At 36.8% G+C, this 21590-nt stretch overlaps 1 protein-coding gene across 1 annotated transcript in view; it reads left to right on the top strand.

Moving 5' to 3' along the window:
• The first annotated feature begins 5375 nt into the window (after positions 1 to 5375).
• LOC311614678 (uncharacterized protein) overlaps positions 5376 to 21590 on the top strand; it is a 66816-nt gene continuing 50601 nt past the window's right edge. The window contains exons 1-3 of the mRNA XM_084869770.1: positions 5376 to 5478; positions 11593 to 11784; positions 14295 to 14388. Of these exons, the coding sequence (XP_084725896.1) occupies positions 11633 to 11784; positions 14295 to 14388 (246 nt within the window). The 5' untranslated portion in view covers positions 5376 to 5478; positions 11593 to 11632. The remainder of the gene's footprint in view (positions 5479 to 11592; positions 11785 to 14294; positions 14389 to 21590) is intronic.

Raw genomic sequence — 21590 nt, forward strand, 5'->3', positions numbered from 1 at the left:
TTTAATGCTGCATTATATTCCATGGTGTAAATGTATGGAGGCACTTGGAGAAGCCAGAGAAATATAAATATCACATGATCTCATTCATATGTGGAATCTAAAGAACTAAATAAACTGATGAACAAAATAAATTCATAGATATAGAAGCATGGAACAGTCTAATGAATCATAGATAAAAGGATTGGCTGGATGGGTGGAAAGAGATTAACCAAAGAATTTGTATGCATATAAGCATAACCCATGGACACAGACAATAATGTGGTGAATGTCTGGGGCAGGGGCTAGATGTGGGCTAGAAGGGGTCAAGGGGGATAAAAATGAACATCTGTGATAATTTCAACTATAAAGATAAATTTTTAAAAAAGAAGAGAAGGTGAGAGGTAAATATGAATTAATATAAGGAAGAATCCTAATGAAAGTCCGGTGTCCCAGCTGGATTACATCTGTATCTATTGCACTGCCTAATACTTCCTTCCCCATCTACTATTTTTTAAACATATATTTTTATTGATTTTAGATAGAGAAGAAGGGAAAGGGATAGAGAGATAGAAGCATTGATGAGAGAGAAACATCTATCACCTGCCTCTTGCACACCCCCCATGGGCACTGAGCCCACAACCCAGGCATAGAACTGGCGACCTCTTGGTTCATGGGTCACCACTGAGCAACACTGGCCAGGCCCCATCTACTCTTTATTTTTCTTCCTGGCAGCTCTCCTTACTTCTGTTTCTCTTTCTGACTTCTTCCACTTCTTTTTTTTCCCTAACTATTTCTTCATCTCTTCTCTTTACCAATGATATCTTCAAATTATTGCTTAGCAAATCTTGATGGCTATAAGGTCAGAGATCTCTGATTATTTTTTGGATACACTTATGGAAGTTATTTTTGTGTGTGTCAGCAAATTAGATTTGAGCCACTTTGTGTGTTGTTTTAATTGCATTTATTGGGGTGACACTGGTTAACAAAATTATACAGGATTCAGTTGCACAACTCTACAACACATCATCTGTACACTGTATTATGTGTCCACCTTCCCAAGTTAAGTCTCCTTTCATCACCATGTTTCTCTCCTATATCCTTTTCCACCTCCATCATACCCCACCCTCCAGAAATTACCACACTGCTGTCTATGTGTAGTTTTTTCTCTCTCTATTTTTTCTTTTATGCTCAATCCCTATACTCATTGACAATGGTGGGTGATTTCTCTCTACCTATAAATGTGTCTCTATTTGGTTTGTTAGTTCTTTTTGTTCATTAGATTTAACATTTAAGTGAAATCACATGGTACTTGTCTTTCTCTGACTGACTCATTTTACTTAGAAAAAATGCTCTCCTGGTCCAGAAAAGGAAACCATCATGTACTCTTGGTGGGAATGCAGATTTCTACAGCAACTGTGGAAAACAGTATAAAGTTTCCTCAAAAAATAAAAAAATGGAACTAATTTATGACCTAGCAATTCTATTTCTGGGAGTATACATAAGAAACAAACAAACAAAAAAATCCAAAGACTATAAGCATCCTTATGTTCATTACCTTGAGTACAATTAGGGGCCCTGTGCATGAATTCATGCACCTTGAAGGAACTGTGGGCCACGAGGCTGCAGTGGGCACAGGGGCAGGTCTCAGCCCATCATCCACACCCCAGCCCAGCTCCTCCTGCCACAGATCCTGGTCCCCTGTTTGCCGACAGCCCCAATCTCACAGCCATTGTTCCCATGTGCTGATGGTGCTGGCCCCACTCTCACCTACTGATGGCATGGAGTGATTGAGGATGATACCAGCAGTGGGTGTGAGTGGGTCTGGTGCCTTCAGCAAGTGTGAGCAGTGGCTGCTGCCCCAATTACCCCTTAGTAGCAGGGGGAGGTGGAGAAGCCCTCAGGGACAATTGGGGGTGGCAGATACTGCTCACATTTGCTGATGGCACTGAGCATTCAGGAAAGCACTAGACACCAACAGCAGGTGAGGCAGGACAGCAGTGTGCAGGAACAAAGAATTTTCAGTAACCACCAGAGGCTTGTCCTGATGACAGTGACCGATGCCCCACCTTGGTCTGGTGTCCCTGCTCACCTGCTCCACCATTCTACCACAGCCAATGCCTACCTTTTTCCTCACTGCCACCTGCTGCCAATGCCCCTGGTGGTCAGAGCATGTGATAGCAACCAGTTGTTCAGTTGTTCTGCCGTTTGATCTATATACATATTGGGGTTTTATATATATAGATAGCCAAGATTTAGAAGCAGCTCAATGTTCTAGCAGAAGATGAGAGGATAAAAAACTGATACATTTACACAATGGATACTATCTGGCCATAAAAAATAAGGAAAATAAGAAAATCTTACCCTTTGAGACAGTGTGGAACTCTCTGATTTTGAACTGGATTGAAAACTGCACTCATAGCATAAGGTGTGGGTTTTTCGCAAATTATGAAACCTAGTACAATGACTAACAAATCCTATCTAATAAAAGAGTAATATGCAAATTGACCATTACTCTAACACACATGATGGCTGCCCCCATGTGATTAAAGATGGCTGCCCCCATGTGGACTCAAGATGGCCGTCACAAGATGGCCTGCAGGAGAGGACAGTTGTGGGCAATTAGACCAGCAAGGGAGGGCAGTTGGGAGGGACCAGGCCTGCAGGGGAGAGCAGTTAGGGGAGACCAGATCTGTAGGGGAGGGCATTTGGGGGTAACCAGGCCTGCAGGGGTGGGCATTTAGTGCCGACCAGCCTGGCAAGGGAGGGCAGTTAGGGGTTACCAGGCAAGCAGGGGAGGGCAGTTGGGAGTGACTGCCGTCAATTAGAGGTGACCAGCCTGACAGAGGAGGGCAGTTAGGGTGACCAGGTTGGCAGGGGAGCAGTTAGGCATCGATCAGGCTGGCAGGGGAGTGGTTAGGGGGTGATCAGTCTGGCAGGCAGAAGCAGTTAGGGGTAACCAGGAAGGCAGGCAGGCAAGCAGTTGGGAGCCAGCAGTCCTGGATTGTGAGAGAGATGTTCTGTTCGAATGCCCATTTAGGCCCGGTGGGATCGGGCCTAAATGGGCAGTCAGACATCCCTCGAGGAGTCTCAGATTGGAGAGGGTGCATGCTGGGCTGAGGGACTCATCCCCCCACATCCCTTGCACAAATTTCGTGCAGTGGGCCTCTAGTAGTTCTTAAAAAAAAACAAATAGCTGGGACTAAACTTAAGCAGTATACAAGTTATATATGGTCTATATATAGGAACTATAGATTTGAGGAATCAAATCTATGATCAAGTGTACAATCAAAAAGTTAACCAGTAACTTATATAGTCTGGAAAGAAACGTTCAAAATCCATGGTCACTTATCTCTAATATAAACCACCTACAATCTCTGTTGGATAATTACTTCTTGTAATTGCACTTGTTCGGACTGTCTGTGTTTCGGTCTTGCTTCCACTACGATGGATTACATGTTTATATGGACTAAAATTCTGTTCATCTACTGCTGTTTTCTGACAGTACATTGTGAAGAACGTAAGAAATTTTTAATTTGTTTTATTTCTATAGGGTGAATATGTAAATAATTAGATTTTAATTAGAGGGGGAATCAAGGACATGGGAGGTAGCCTAAGGGACTAGACAATAATCCAAGCAAAGGCTTTTTTTTTCCTAAACATTCATAAACCTGAAAGTGTCTTATTTTTTAAAGGTGTTTAATTTTATGTGAAAAATAATTGTTTTCTCTTAAAGCTATCATGTCTGTCTCTGATCTCTGAGATAAACATAAAAAATTCTGTGAACTACCAACTAAAATTTTTATTTGTGTGAATATTAGTGATTGTTTTAGATCAGTGGTCAGCAAATTCATTAGTCAACAGAGCCAAATATCAACAGTACGATTGAAATTTCTTTTGAGAGCCAAATTTTTTAAACTTAAACTTCTTCTAACGCCACTTCTTCAAAATAGGCTCTCCCAGGCAGTGGTATTTTGTCGAAGAGCCATATTCAAGGGGCCAAAGAGCCACATGTGGCTCGCGAGCCACAGTTTGCCGACCATGGTTTTAGACTATATTTAAGAGCACTTTGTTTCTATAACATATACAGGTTATATTTAATTTATCAGAAATTTTCACTTTGCAATATGTTCAAATCACATGTCCTAAAATATTTGCCAAGCCAAGAAGAACAATTCTTTTTCTAAATACTGCCTGTTGAAAACAGATGTGATTAAAATTTCTCCAAGTATCACTATTAGATCCAATAATTTTGGTGAGAGCTTTTTGCAAGGTTGGGTAGTTAGATGGTCAGTGGACCATTATGGTCAACTAAAGTTCTTTCCATATTTAAAGGATAGAGTTATTGAAACTATTTTAAAGTACTGTATTGTGTTTTCATTTAATATTGCTATTATGTTTTCTAATATGACCCTTTTATTTTTTGCCCTCACATATGTGTTATGTAGCAAAATCAGTGTGTCATGTTTTACTTTAGCAAATAAATGTTATCCAAAGTGCAATTTTGCTTTGGATTCTATAGATCTTTTCTCTTCTTGCCAGCCACCTCTAACTCCAAACATATACTCAGAGGCCTGGGATTCAGGCAGCATTAAATCTCATCTATAGAATCTTTTCTGTGTTTAAGCTGACAGAGGGTCAAAATATTTCTCCCTTACTTGAACTTATAGTTTCTGTGAATGTTAATAGGTCCTGTAACTCTTAATAAATTTTTCTACTCACTAATTTTCCAACTCTAGAAAACCTTTGCTTAGTCCACAATGCTGGGAGGGATACTTCACCCATATAATTAGCAGAATGACTCTCCATGATAGCCTTATTAATATCAAAATATCATTAATGGTTGAGGCTAAGATCTGTACTACCCCCAGTTGCCTACTAGTAGGGTGACTAATTTGTGTCAACCAGGGCATTTTGAGAGTAGAGAAGTATTAATAATTAATCCAGAAAACATGCATAAACTAGAACTGTCCTAGCAAACTAGGGTTATGTTGACTCTGTCTTTGGATAGATAATTTTATCTTCCCTTAGCCAAAGATGATATGCACATTTTGTCCAAAATAACTTTATTTCAAATTTTAAATGTTCTTTTGGCTATAATACTGTATATTTACTTTTTTAAAAAAGCCATGCTTTGAAATCTATCAGTTCAAATAGTAAGTGGGATCATGTCTGTTGTTCATCTTGATTTTCTGAGACTGGTACTTGAAACTCCATTTAAACATTCTCAAAGTACCACATAGCTATTTTCTTTTTTATATTGTAGTTTAAAACTCTTTAACAAAACAAAACAAAAAAAACAGTTTTCTAACATGCAAAACTTTTCACATGTGTATTAGCCAAATTTGAAATATTTGTTCTCTATTTGCTGAGAAATGTTTAAATGTTATTTGCAGCCAATTGTACATCTGTGACTGACTTTTATGATTGTCCTGGGGATATAAGAGATTTCTGTCCAAAGAATATTGTTTGTGCATGCAAAGATGGAAAGCCTTTTTGCAAGTAAGTGGTTATACATGCTGTAAAAGCAGAGTGAGCACAAGATATTGTGAGTAATAATTTACTTTGTATTTGTTTTCTGTAAACCACAAATGCAATATTTGTTTAAAAATAATATTTTAATCAGAAATGGCTCCTACACATATAACACAGTTGTTGTTGAGTTCCTAAAATATTTTAATCTACTGTTTTATAAACAATATATACAATTTAAGATATTGGTTGATAGAATTTATATTAACTTTAAGGGATTTGACACTATTTAAAACTGCTTTTGTCAGACAGACTTTTTACAGATAAATTATACATTCATAACTAAATTGTTTTACTGTTTTGAAGAAGAAAAATCAAGGTGTGTCCCATGTTATGCAACGACAATAATCCTAACTTGTTATGTGTCAATAAAATTTTGTAATTCAAGAAATAATTAAAATGCATTATAACTGACCTCTTCACTTCTAGGTTTACTTTTTTAACAAGAGTGTATTTTTGAGTCATAGGTAATTTTTTTTAAAGAGACAGATTTTCTACCTTGTTCTAACCATAAAAATTAGAGTAGTTAGGTAAAAAATTGGAAGAGTGACTAAGAAAAAAGATAATATAAGAATAAGAAAGAGTGTGTATAAGAAAGAAAGGTTTTCCAGGGCCCATGCCTCTTAAACTGGATTTTGGAAACTGATAGTAAGAAAATCACATTTAGGCAAAGGGACCAATGTAGGCAAAGACAATGAGGTTTGAGAGAATTTTGCGTTTGTGAAAATGCAAATAGTTTTTATATCATGCTCTTGACATACTGAACAACAGCATTTTCAGTTCCTCAAGTGCATTATTTCCTCTCTCACCTTTGACTGTTCATATAACCTCTCTGTTACTCTTCCTTCCCTTTTTCCTCCTCTCACCATAACTCAACTTCTCATGATACATTCCTACTTAACCTTCAAGACTAAGCTCCATCATACTGCTAAGGTAGCACTTAACCCATTCTACAGCAACTTCTTTGAGTATAGGGTATATGTTTTCTTTTTTAGAGCACTACAAAAACCAGAATTTAGTCTTATTTATCTTCAGTACCTAGCACAATGTCTGTCATATAGAAGATATTCTGCAATGATTTGTTGAATGAATCTTTCAATGGGAGTGGTTGCTCAATAGTGCAAAATATTGGAAGAATATTGAAGAAGATGAAAATGATAAAAAGCCATTAGATTTAGCATTTATGGGTTGTTGGTGATAACCTTTGAGAATATTATTCCAATATTGAAAGCAACTAATCAATATTATGTTTTATTTTTCTAACCCTTATTATAATTTTTTGTCTCATTTGTTTTATAAATTTTACAAATGTTAATTGTCCTGTCACATTAACATTATGCATGTTTTGAAAATTTTCTCCGCTAAGTTGATTCAAAGAAGTTACTTCAAGTTATTTTACTGATGAATTTCAGTATGGAACATAATTGACCTGTACATTATATATATATATATATATATATATATATATATATATATATATATATATATAATTGCAATTATATATATATAATTGACCTGTACCAATTATATATATTGACCTATGGTACATTCTTTGAATGTCTATCTGATGGCAAGGGATGATTTTATTACAAAATATATTTAGCACCACACCACACAGTTTGGGCCAGGTATTTTGACATTGTGAATTATGTACTACAAATCAGAACTAAACACATGAAACTATGATATATAACAATAATTATAAAATTATTTAATAAATTTAATGGCATTGCTAAAACTATCTAAGGACACACATACCACTACCACCCACATCCATACAGGCAAATTTCTCTCTCACACACACATGTTCCAAATGTTTAATTCATATAAAAAATTAAAAAATCAAATTAAAATGTTTAATAAAATTGGCCAAATTAAGACCACATGCCTGATATATAATTTTTTAAATTTCATTTTTTTATTTTTTCTTAAAATATTTCAATAGCTTTTAAGGACTATATTTTACATTGTTACAAATAGAATACAAATTAAATAGTTTAGATTTTTAAAAATTCAACTAACTCTGATCTGCTACCTCCATTACTGTCTTCAAATTGAGACACAGTACTGAAATATATCTAAACAGGATTCATTTTTTCTTTATTGAGGTATAATTAGTACACAAAAATTGCATACACTTAATGTAATAATCTTGATGACTTTGGACATATGCATACACCAGTGATAGAGTCACCACAGTCAAGGCACTAAACATATTCTCATTACGTGTGTTTGTTTGTGGTACCTTTTCTTTCTTTTCTTCCTTTCTTCCCCCATTTTAAAGATAAGAACACTTAACATGAGGTCTATTTGCCTAACACAATCGTAAAGTACACGATTATGTATTGTTAACTGTAGGTACTATATTGTACAACTAATCTCTAGAACTTATTCATCATGCTTAACAGAAATGTTACAGTATTAAAAAACAATTCATTTCCTCCTCCCCCCAGCCTCTGACAACCTCCATACTTTGTTTCTTCTAGAAATCTATTTTTATTTGGAAAATAATCAATGTTCACATTTCTCACATACTTACTAGTTATTGAAAAATATATAAATTACATTTCAAATGTATTCATATTTAAAGGTTTTATTTCCTACTAGAGGCCTGATGCATGAAATGTGTGTATGGGGTGGGGGGTGTCCCTCAACTCAGCCTGAACCCTCTCCTATCTGGGATCCCTTAAGAGATGTCTGACAGCCCTCTCACAATCCAGGATTGTTGGTTCCCAACTGCTTGCCTGCCTGCCTGCCTGCCTGATTGCCCCTAACTGCTTCTGCCTGCCAGCCTGATTACTCCCTGACCATTCCCTTGCCAGCCTGATCGATGCCTAACTGCTCCCCTGTTGGCCCAATTGCCCTTAACATCCCTCCCCTGTCAGTCTGGTCTTCCCCAACTGCCCTCCTCTGCCAGCCTTGTCACCCTTAACTGCACTACCCTACTGGCCTGACCACCCACAAATGCCCTCCCTTGCATGCCTGGTCCTTCTAACTGCCCTTCCCTGCATGCCTGGTCCCCCCAACTGCCCTTCCCTGCAGGCCTGGGTCCCCCCCAACTGCCCTTCCCTGCAGGCCTGGGTCCCCCCCCAACTGTCCTCCCCTGCAGGCCTAGTCACCCCAAACTTCCCCCCTCTGCTGGCCTGGTCACCCACAACTTCCCTCTCCTGCTGGCCATCTTGTGGTGGCAATCTTGTGTCCACATGGGGCAGTCATCTTGTTTGTTGAGTGACAGTCAATTTGCATATTACTCTTTCATTAGATAAGATTGATGATAGGAAGGAAAACATTTATATACCCCCCAAGAATACTAAGATAATTAAATAAGATAAAATATTTAAAATTCCTTCTCCCTAGTCTCTATGATGTCAATCCCAATAGTCCGTTTTCAACCTTTATCTTAGTTTACACATCAGCAACATTTAACAGAGTTGATCACTACCCCTCTTTGAGTTTTCACTTGACTTCTAGGATATCCCTCTCTCCTGTTTTTACTTCTTCCTTCTGCCTCACTGTCCACTTATTGATTACCTTTGCTAGTCTCTTATCTGGTCCCTCACTTACATAATTTTATGTCTTTAAATACCATTCAAACTGGGAAAACTTATCACTCCTGACTCAGAGATATAACTGCTTACTCAACATCTCCATTTCAATATCTTATACCTATTTCAAAATCAGCAAGTACAAAACTAAACTGTGCAACTCCCATCACCACCACTCCAAACATGCTCTTTCTATAGTCTTTCCCATCTCAGTTGATAACAACTCCATTCTTTCATTTCTTTAGGCCAAAAATTTAAAAGTCATAATCAGTCCTCTTTTTTCTTACACACTTCAATTCTTGTCTATCAGGAAATACTCTTGGTTTTGCCTTAAAAATAGAAATTGGCATTTTTTTTTCTTACCTCACCAACACTGTTATCATTCTAGTTTAAGCTATTCTATTTACCTCTTGCCTATATTACTGAACAGCTTTGTGACCTCTCTCCCTGCTTCTACCTTTGTCCCCGTACAATCTGTTTTCAATACAGTAGAAAACAGTCTGATCCTTTCAAAACAACCTAAATCATATCACTTCTCAAAAACCTGTAAATGTTTCTCATTTTATTATTGTAAAAATCAAAGTCCTTATATGACCTGTAAGGTATTTTGTAATATGTTTCCTTCCTTATTAGTCTTATCTTCTATCATATTCAATTAACTCACTGTGCTCTAACAGCACTGTTTTCCTTGGGTTCATCAACGTTCAGGCACACACCCTCTTGTTTTAGTCTCAGAGTTCCTTCAAATGTTACTTCTCAGCGCAACCCTATTATATCAATGAAACCTGTCCTAATAACTGCCCCCCAAAACATTGCCAATCCCCTTATCCTGCTCCTTTTCTTTTTTTCTTAGCACTTGTCACCTTTAAACATCTTAGATAATTTAGTAATGATGCCTATTTTTAAAAATATATATTTTGTTGATTTTTTACAGAGAGGAAGAGAGGTATAGAGAGTTAGAAACATTGATGAGAGAGAATCATTGATCAGCTGCCTCTTGCATACCCCTTACTGGAGATGCGCCCGCAACCAAAGTACATGCCCTTGACCAGAATTGAACCTGGGACCTTTCAATCCGCAGGCTGATGTTCTATCCACTGAGCCAAACCAGATTCGGCATGATGCCTATTTCTGCTGTCTGTCTTTCTCTGCTACAATTTAAGCTACTTTAGGACATGGATCTTTGTTCACTGGTCTATCTCAAATGCCTGGAACAGTGATTGGCACATAGTAGGTATCCACTAAATGTTGTTGAATAAATGAATGAGTGTTATTACTTAATAGACAATTCATTTGTGATTCATTTCTAATCTAAACAAGAAATATATTCTTGTGAAAGGTTTTTTCCCCTTAAGAACAAATCCATGAGGATTGATAAAATATTTTAAAAATATTTTTGACCTCCTTAAATGAATGACATTGTGTTACATATTAGATGCCATTACTTACTGAGTAGATTATTATCTATTTGAAGCTGGTATATTTATTTTCTTATAGAATCCTAGACTATCAGAGCTATAAAATATTATGATAATTGTCTAATCAATCCCTTCATGCCATCCATGACAGTACTCCTCAATATGTTGGAATGATACAAACCAAGAGAAGCTTATTTAGGATCTGACAATTGCCTTTCAATTGGGTAATCCATTACCAGTTCCATAGAAAACAATGAAGCAATTTCTAAAGATAGTACAAGAACTAACTTCACCATTAGCCACTCCCATGGAGAAGATGAGAAGCCATATTATTCCTCTTCACAAACCCATAGACATGTATATGTGGGTGTATGCCATGCCAGTTCAGTCTTTGCACCAGAGAACTACATTCAGGTTATTTGGCAGAGTATCAGGGCTTTATAAAAACACTAAACATTTCTATATGAGTCATTTATTTTTATAAAATAGAGGAGGAAAATATGGAGTCATGGGAATGATGGGGGTAGATATTGCTGGCAGACAATCTAGTCTCACCTTCTCATGTTACTTCTTGTATTTGCTGTAGAGTGGTAGAGGCAGTTTGCTAACCATAATTCATTGCTATAAGGGTGGGTGGAGGGAAATCAGAACCTGCAGTTGCAAAACTGGTAGATTAGTCTGATTCAAACTTTTTTCATAACACTCACAGAACTAAAGTACAATAGCTAAGGTAAAGTGAGATGTGAGCAGTGGACAAAATGTGGATAGTTTTAAAAGCAGTCTTGAGACAGCCATTCTTGGTGAGGCTTTGTTGTTGTTGTTTTTGTTGTTGTTGTTGTTTTTGTTGTTGTTGTTTTTTTTTTTTCCATTTCTAGCTACATGCCACATCTACATTAGCTAATGGCTGGGAAATCCCGACAGCATTCTGCATGTTTATTAAATGAGTTCAAACCTGTAGGTTTTAGAGTGTTTGCTCAAGTGGAAAATGGGACAACATAAATTTCTTAAGGTCCTTAAAAGAAAACCTTGTGGTTTAGTAACAATAAAATGTTTGATTCGTTCAGGGGAGAAATTATTTTTCTGATTTGTGAGCTTTTTCTATTTCTATTATCTCTATCTAGATGTCCATATTTCAAAGGTCAATGGGGAGATTATTGGTATATGGGGGCCAAATGTGACCAACTCTGGAATACTCTGGACTTGATTTTAGTAGCAACATTGCCTGGAATAGGACTGGCTTTAATAGTTGGTGTAACAATCCAGACTGTTCACTACTGTAAAAAGAAGTCAAAGAAGGATATAAATGATGACCGGTAAGAAATTTCAAAATACCTCCTAGAATAATGGGAAATCTCTTGTGAGATCAGCAAACGAATAAAGAAATAATGGATATTATTTATCATACATGCTCCTGGTATATTCTTTCATATTCATCAACATTTAATTATGTTCAAACAAAAAGGTCCAGATAACCAAAATCACTTTGGTCATAATATGGGTACATAAAAAACTGATAAAAACCCAATTGTAATTAACTAAAGAATTGTCCTGCTACAGTGTCTTCCTTCTATTTGTGTATACCACACATACTGTCCTAGCGGGGGTGGAGTTGCTGTACCTCTTATTCATCACACCCTCCAGCAACAATGTCAGAGAAATGCAAAGAAGTATCCAATGGACTTGACTGTAATATGACTCAGCTCCTGTTTTCTCATCTATAGAATAGAGATTGTTATAATCTGGCATACCCACTTTACAGAGATGATGAGAATGATACTGAAAGCAAAAATCATTTACTTGTATATATAGGTTGAATTATAAATCTTTTATACCTATTAATTCATTTAATCATCACCAGCATCCTATAAAATACAGATTATATTACCAAAGCACAGATCAAATAACTTGGCTGAAGTTATAGGGCTAAGTATGTACCCAGACAATCTGGTTCCAAGCCTAAACCCTTAACTCCATGCTATAGGAATGGAATCTCATAAGACAAAACATTGCTTTGAAAGTTGCATAGCCCTGTTGCATACCCTTTGTCTCTTTACTTGAAAGCAAGCAATACCCTTTATATTTTGTGCTGCCTGAGAACCATAGAGATATGAGGGCTAAATACCAGTAGGGTAAAATCGCATAAATTTTAGACCAGTTAATTCAAATTAGCATCTACTTTGAAGTATCATTATCCAGTGACAAGATAATGTTAAACTGTATGCAGTATGAGGAGAGTTTGAAATATTATTTTAAAATTGGAAGTAGCTGGTAATGTAAGTCTCACACTTCTAAGAATAGGCTTTCAAAGTATAATAAAATCACCAGTTTTAACAGTCTTAGATATTTGCTAGCCAACATTGCTGCCACTTCAAAATCCTAACCTTTGTTTGTACCATCATCCCATACTCTTTAAAATGCAATGTGGTTCATAAGTATATATGCATAAAATCAATGCTAATCAGCATTGTGATGGAAGACTTGACTTGAGGTGGTGAATAGGATAATTGATATATTGTAGAATTGTACATCTGAAACCTATATAATTGTATTAACCAATGTCACCCCAATAAATTTAATGAAAAATAAAGAAATTAATGTGGAGAATTTCCTATTATCCCTTGACTTAAGTTAGAAACCTCCTGAGATTTTAAAGAATTATTATAATTAGAAATCATACCTGTGAACAATTCACCTTTTAAGGATTCTCCATAGCTTTTCTACTAAAAAGCTTTCTAAAACATTGAATTTGTTTCCTAATCTATCTTCTACTAAATGGCTATGATTGAATGAGTTGCTTAGCCCCTGATTCCTCCTTTATACATTCCTACTTCTTCATAGCCATGAGAATCAAATAAAACAATTAATGGAAAACTTCATTGAGAAGCAAAGGCAAAATAAAAGCCTTGATTATAAATCAGGATAATAGTGGTGTTCATAAGTGTTTGGACTTATTTATAGGCTTGTGGGATGAAAATTAAACTGCCTTATTTATATTTTCCTCTCGTCAAAATATAATTTAGTTTAAACTCCTTTTTCCCCCTCTGTCAATTATGAATTGACAAAGTGATTCTGTATGTACTTTGGAAGATTCCTTAATATAGTGAAAAAAATATGATAATGGATCTAGGCAGACTGGGGTTCAAGTCTCTGACCCAAAAATCAATGACTGTCACTTTGAGGAATTTCCTTAAAATTTTTCAGCCTCGTGTTTTTTCATCTACAAAAAATGGAGTTAGCAATTTCTATTTTGCAGGGGTTTTTTTCCTAGATATTCAAATAAGATAATATAATTTTTATGAAATAATTTGATATTTAAATTTTTCTTTTAATTCCATCAAAAAACTAAGATGTATTAATGGAGGGATACAGGGATGCATGGATGGACACATGATGTTAAAGCAAGTATAGTAAAATATTGGTGATAAAATTGAGGTGGTAGATTCATGGGTATTCACTGTAAAACTTAATTTTGCTATATATTTGAAAATTTTCATAATAAATTATTGGGATAAATTACGGAAAACACTTTGAGCATGGAAATCATTAAAAAATAGTAGATTTTATCATTGCTTTGTCTCAGGTACATTTAATAACAGAGTCTAAGATGGGAGAACTCATTCTGTATTGTCAAATATTATTCTTAAAAAATGTGGTGAAGGCCTAGGGGTGGGCATTGTGGGAGCTGGGTAGAGGGAGTCAATGGAAGACAAAGGGAGGACATCTGTAATACTTTCAACAATAAAGATGTACATTTTAAAAAGTGACTTATGACAAATTAAACAAGTGTTTTATACTAACTTTGTGTTTTTATTTAACTTGCCAGAGAACAAGGGAATTCATCAGGATTGCAACCTCAGCATAATTATGCCTATGCTTTTGATACGGCTATGAATTGTTCTCAACCTAATCAAGGCCAGGTAAATACCAAAACTCACTTGTCAGGTAAACTAAGTTTACAAAAGACACCAAAAAGAGAATTGCATTGCAGAAACAAAAAGAAGCTTGGGAAATTGAAGAAGTATTCAGAAACAATAAAATGAAGTGTTATCAGAAGACGGAATTGCTCAAATAAGGGATGGTTGATGTGGAGTTATTTATTAGTAGAGAACAGTCAAGGCCTGGATCAAATTACAAGGGGAGCACTCTCTACTTCTTTCCCTCATTTGTTTCCAAATAAAATCAAGTTAAAACACATATCAATGGTGGTCTTAGGGAAATTTAAAACATAACAAAGAGGAAAGGAAATAACTAACTAAAAAAAAAAAAAAAAAAAAAGGCAGCAAACCAGAAAGATACGGATAAAAGAAAAAGATTTTGAGCCATGTGGCTTCTTTTTATACTAGAAGAATATCTTTTTTATCTAATATGTTATTAGTAACTCATATCCTCTAAAACAGATTTGTGGAGATTTATTTAAAGTCATTGTACTTCAGTAACAGCTCTACATACAAAGAAAGGTCTGATGACATAATAGACAAGTACCAGCAATAAAGCTTTTATTGTTTTAAATAAAACAAATCACTAATAATATACCAAAAAAATATTGTTTGTTATGGTATATTAACCCTAGAATATACCCAATTAAAATCTTTATATTTTAAATAAGATATACATTGAATTTAAACAATTTGAATCTCAGTATATTCTACATATGTTCCTGTATGGTATCTTCTCAATAATATTAAGGCCAATTAAAACTGAAACTTGTGAAAAGGTTAAGAAAAAAAAGTTGCTAAAGGGTTGAGAATTAAGGCTAGTTATGATATATTTTCTACTCAATGTCAGAACTGTTAAATGTTGGGACTTAAATTATTCTATGAAAGGAAAATTAATATGTGTGTGTATTATATATAATGTTTTAAACAGATGATTAAGATCCCCTGGATGAATATACTATTGTAAATAATACTAGTTGTATGGTGCACGAATTCTTGCACATTGAAAGGAAATTAATTAGAAGAAATATTTTAATATCACTATTTGCCTTTTCTCTATAATAGAAGTGTCAACCAAATTTACAATGGACAATGACAGATGGAAACACACGTGTGTGATTGGCATCAGCGAGAGCTTTATATTGATTGTGCATGCAAGAGTCAACTTAGCCTTTTTTAGATCTAATCTAATAATAGAGGAATTGCAAATTTGTCCATTACAGCATCACGTCACGACCAGATCAGCAGGCTGCATCCCCGCCCTCTGCTCAGGAAGCTGGAAGGCCTGGGGTAGGATAGGATACGATAGGAGGGGATAAGAAAGGAGAGGGAGAGGAAGACAGGCCTGCATGCACACAGGCCAAGAGGAGAAACAGAAATACAGAAAGGGAACAAGAAAAAGATGCAGAAATTGAAAAAGGAAGGAAACTGCAGGCAGAAGGGGGTGGCAACCACGGAGGGCAGAACAGGTGCGCCAGGGGAGAGGCCAGCGCAGGCAGCTCTGAGAGGGGAGCACCACCCAGACGTGGGAGGAGAGGCAATAACTGCCATTGGCAGGGAGGCTCCCATGGGTCCATGACAAAGTGGAGGATGGTCTGATTCCTTCTGGGTGGAAATGCTCCTGACTCACAGCAGCAGTGCCCAGGCTACACGGGCCTTGGCCACTCTCGCGGGGCTGGGCGTCCCAGGCAGGGAATGGGAGCAGGACAGTGGCAGGGAGGCCAGGAAAGAGGGGTGGTGGACACCTGGCCAGGGCTGATCCCTGGGCTGGGGATTAACGCTCCCCCCCCCAACAGAAGCTTTAAGAAGGGAAGGAGGGAGGGAAGAACTTTATAAAGGAGTCTTTAGAGAGCAGAGTTAAAGAAGGAAAGAGGATGTGTGAGTGAACTGTAGGAGCTATGATGGAAATCAAGTATAGTTGTGTGCTGGGGACACATTTTAAAAGTAGGAGTCAGAAAAGAAAAAAGATAAATGATAGCGAATAATTAGGCAGGTAGATAGATATTAAAACAGTGGAAGTAAGTAGAGAAGGATGTGGATGAGAGGAAAAGAGGGAAGGAAGAAAAGTTTAAAAGGGGAGCTTAACAGGAGAATGGGAAGAAGGAAGAAAGGGGGAAGGGTGCAAAGCAGGTCCCAGGGAGGAAGTGAAGAAAAAAATCAAGATGAGAAGGGAGGAAAAGGGGAGGGAGGGCCAGGGTAAAGATAAAGGAAAGAAGGAATGTGGGGAGGGAGGGAAGGTAGGAAAAAGATTGGAAGAAGGATGACAGAACAGAAGTAGGAAATAAGAAGGAAAGAAAAGCTTATAAATGAGTCAGTAGGAAAAAAGTGTTACATAAAGGAGAGAGAAAAATTGTGTGAGAGGGAGAAGCCAATAAGGAAGTCAAATACAATTGTGTGAGAAGAGAATAAGATTTTAAAAAAATTAATAGGGGCGACCAAGCCAGCAGGGAAGGGCAGTTAGGGGGATCAGGCAGGCAGCTAGTGGTTAGGGCAGGCAGGCAGGTAGTGGTTAGGGCAGGCAGGCAGGTGAGTGATTAGGAGCTAGAGGTCCCGGACATCCACTACCAGTTGGACATCCCCCAAGAACTCCCAGATTGTAGAGGGTACAGATCAGGCTGAGGGACCACCCCCCATGCACAAATTTTGTGCACCAGGCCTCTAGTATAGAATAAACTTGCTTAATTAGACTTGCTTTCTGATTTAGCTAAACTTTTTGCAGGTCAGTGAAGCACCCCAACTTCTCTTTCAGCAACACAGCCATAAATATCAACACAAAACACATTATTACTGTAGATCACACAAGGAGAACAAAGGGTAAAATATTTAACTGCAGCAGTGTTTGACTATATTATGTGCAGTGAGAAAACCTGAAATCATTTTCAAGGAACCATTTCTTACTTCTTTTCAGTGGGGTCAAGTTTCTAAGCTTTCTAAATCTCTGTTTTCTGGCTAATGAAAAGAAAATAAAATTCCAGCAAATCTCCTATCTATCTACTCCAGGACTTCTGTGAGGATCAAATGAGATGAGACATGGGAAAATGCTTCATAGACATTTGGTTAAAGTGTGAAATGTTTCCACCTGTATTCTTGGGCTGAAGAAACTCAAAGAAGGCTAGTCACTAGGAAAGGAAGTAGGCATTGCTATATGATGTCATTACCCGAACAGACACGTAGCATATTACCCATATATGCAATATATGAGTCTTAATGCAATATCCATTCCCTAGCCTTTTTTACCATGTTGAAAAAGAATTGGATCCATCATTGCATCTAATGTAGGAAACAGCATACCGATTTGTTTCATTTTGTTTCAATTTGTTTCATTTTCCCTATTATTGGGAACTGGTTTACAATGAACAAGCAAGTCCCTTTCAAAATCAGGTTCTCTATCTTCCTTTATGAATATGATGGTAACTTCTGTTACACTAGATAATTATATCTACCCAGATCACTATTATGATCATATTTAATTAGCATCATTACTTCTGTGGGAGCAATAACTTTTGCTGCTGATTCAGATTGGGCTTCCTTTTCTTTTTTATTTTATTTATTAAGATTTACATATGTGTCCTTATCCCCCCATTGCCCCCCACCTACCCCCATTCATGCCATCACCCCCTTGGTATCTGTGTACATTGGTTAGGTTTATATGCACACACACAAGTCCTTTGTTGATCTCTCCCCCTTAACATCACCCTCCCCTACCTTCCCTGAGATGTTTGATGGTCTGATCAATGCTTCTCTGTCTCTCGATCATTTTTTGTTCATCAGTTTATATTGTTCATTATATTCCACAAGTGAGTAAGATCATGTGATATTTATGTTTCTCTGACTGGCTTATTTAACTTAGCATAACGCCCTCCAGTTCCATCCATGCTGTTGTAAATGGTAAGAGTTCTTTCATTTTTATAGCTGAGTAGTATTCCATTGTGTAGATATACCACAGTGTTTTAATCCACTCATCTGTTGAGTGGCACTTAGGTTGTTTCCAAATCTTAGCTTTTGTAAATTGTGCTGCTGTGAACATAGGGATGCATATACTCTTTCTGATTGGTGTTTTTGATTTCTTGGGATATATTCCTAGAAGTGAGATTTGTGGTGTGTGTGTGTGTGTGTGTGTGTGTGTGCGCGTGCTTTTAAGTTTATATGCCTTTAAACCAGGCTTATGTGGCATGGTTCAGTCATTTACACAGGATATATCATGTTTTCATTACTTTTCACCTGAAAATATATCGCAATTATATTTATTACATAGAAACCCAGGAATGGGTGTAGTCTGAAGAGCATAGAAATAAATACTGTTATGGCCTAAAGACCATATAGTAAGCCATCTAATAGACGTAACAAACACTGAGAAATTTCATTTAAAATGAAGGGTACTTTGAAGAACAATATGATTTTCTAAATTTAACAGTGATAATTACAGACTTATTAAATTGCTAAATTTGTGTTTTCAAATAAAATAAATTAAAAGTGGAAGATGATAAGATATACTTTAAATTTTTCATTTATAAAATCCAAAATATTATTCTTCCTAGATATACATAAAAATAATATCCAGTAATTACATGCCTGACAATATTATCATAATTAAAATAATATCTCTTTGAATTTGTTTATATAATCTTCAAATAGTTAAACAGTATCAAACATTCCACTTCAGATGGCATTGTGCAAACTGTGATAATCTCCAGACCACTACTATGTTTTCAGTATACATTATCACTTGAGATATACATTATTAACTCTACCTTATCAGTAGATTATAAGTCACAGTTTTATTAATATTTGCATAGTTGAAATCTTATGTTTTGCCACTTATTCAATTAATGAAATTAATTTGTTCAAGACCACCAGTTATCTAAAGTGAACTGGAAATCAGCAAAATAGAAATGACATATTTTACTGAGATTATTTATTTACAAAAGTCTATATTTTGCTTAGGACAAAAAATATTAAGTGAGCTAGTAAAGGAATCTAAGTAACTGAAAACTAAATATTATTCTGCAGCATTTTTATCTTTGATTTTTAAATCAATGGTGGAAATATTAGTTTCCACTAAATATTAGTTTAATTGGTTTAAAAGATGATTGATAGTAATCTTATACACTGGTGAAAAGAAAATATTATATATTACTAGTAGCCCTGCACATGAGTCAATGTGCAAGTAGGTCTCTGCAGGGCCTGGTTGTTCCACACCTGCTGCCCAGAGGCTCTCTGCAGCCCAGAGGCCCATCTGTGGCTGGGCATAGAACACTTGCTTTGTCGCCGAGGTGATGAAACAAGCATTCTGCCAGGCAGCTCACGCTGCCTACTCTCAGTGGCCGCCTCCCCACCCCCACCCCGAAATTGGGTGACTCTGGTGGGGCTGAGAGGACTGAGCACTGCCATCTTCTGGCTATGGGTGCTGCCATCTTTGTGATGGAGTGATGGTTAATTTGCATATTATCCTTTTATTAGATAGGGTTACCTTAGGCTAATGTCCACAGCAGGAAAGTACACTTAGCAAAGTCATAAATTATCCTTCTTTTTCCCCATTTATTTTAAAGTTTTTTTTTAATATATTTTATTGTTGTTTTTTCTTACAGAGAGGAAGGGAGAGAGATAGAGAGCTAGAAACATCGATGAGAGAGAAACATCGACCAGCTGCCTCTTGCACACCCACTACCAGGGATGTGCCCTCAACCAAGGTACATGCCCTTGACCGGAATCAAACCTGGGACCTTTCAGTCCTCAGACCGACTCTCTACCACTGAGCCAAACCGGTTTCGACTATTTTAAAGTTTTTAATTTTAGTTTCTATAAAGCCAGGTGTTATACCTTAAGAATGTCAGGAATTTCCATATAAAAGTCTTTGTATTCTACTCTAAAATGCAAAACCCATGAATGTCAAATAATTGTGAATGCAAATTCAATTAAAACAGTAGTAGTCTTTAATCAATAAACAATGTATAAAGGAATGAATGTTTCTCTTTTGTTAGAGGTATAGGCAGAGGATCATTTATGAATTTGTTATTTTTCATTCTATTGTCAACATTGCCTATTGTAAGCACTGGGCATATGATAGAAACTGAATGCTTGAATAGATGGATGAAAGCATAAATGAATGATATAGAGGGAATAAATGCTTATAGAAATGATAAAATTAAATAAAAAAGAAACTTAGTGTTTGAATACATGAATAAAATCATGAACAAATGGCAAACACAATACAATATACATATGATGTATATTAGAACTGTATATACATGCCAATATAATTTTATTAATGAACTAGAAGCCCAGTGCATAAAATTTGTGCACAGGAGTGTGTGTCCCTCTGCCCAGCCTGCACCCTCTCCAATCTGGGACCCCTCAGGGGATGTCTGATTGCCCGTGGATCAGGCCTAAATGGGCAGTAAGACATCCTTCTCACAATCCCGGACTTCTGTTACCCAACCATTCGCCTGCCTGCTTGCCTGCCTGCCTGCCTGATTGCCCCTAATTGCTTCTGCCTTCCAGGCTGATCACCCCCTAACCACTCCCCTGCCAGCCTGATCTATGCCTAACTGCTCCCCTGCCAGCCCGATTGCCCCTAACTGCCCTTCCCTGCTGGCCTGGTCACCCCTAACTGCCCTCCCCTGCCAGCCTGGTCACCCCTAACTGTCCTCCCCTGCAGGCCTGGTTGCCCCCAACTGCCCTACCCTGCTGGCTATCTTCTGGTGGCCATCTTGTGTCCACATGGGGGCAGACATCTTGTGTGTTGTAATGATAGTCAATTTGCATTTTATTCTTTTATTAGATAGGATATCATCTCAATAAATTCAATATATATATTTTTAAATTTAAAAGCATGAATAAGTGCATGAATACTCCCCTATGAGTTTTAGTTTTCTCAGTATATGAAGTGTCATATGCTGATGATCTGATCATTCAAAAGGGACCTCTGGAGTCATGAATATATAGCATGGCAATCTGAAACTATATAATACTGACAGGATAATAGCTTCTCATGGTTACAAACCCCAAATTTAAGCCACTGATTAAAAGGAGACCAAACATGAGATTTAGCATAAACTAGGGTAATCCTGTCCCCAGTCCTGTTTTGTGAATACAAGACAAAAGATAGTGCAATGTTCAAAGATAAACTAATAATCTGATTGGAAGTAAAGATTTCTTTTATTATTTGTTGTTTACTGTTTAAT

Source organism: Pipistrellus hanaki (genome assembly GCF_964339955.1).
Source record: "Pipistrellus hanaki genome assembly, chromosome: X".
Taxonomy (NCBI): Eukaryota; Metazoa; Chordata; class Mammalia; order Chiroptera; family Vespertilionidae; genus Pipistrellus; species Pipistrellus hanaki.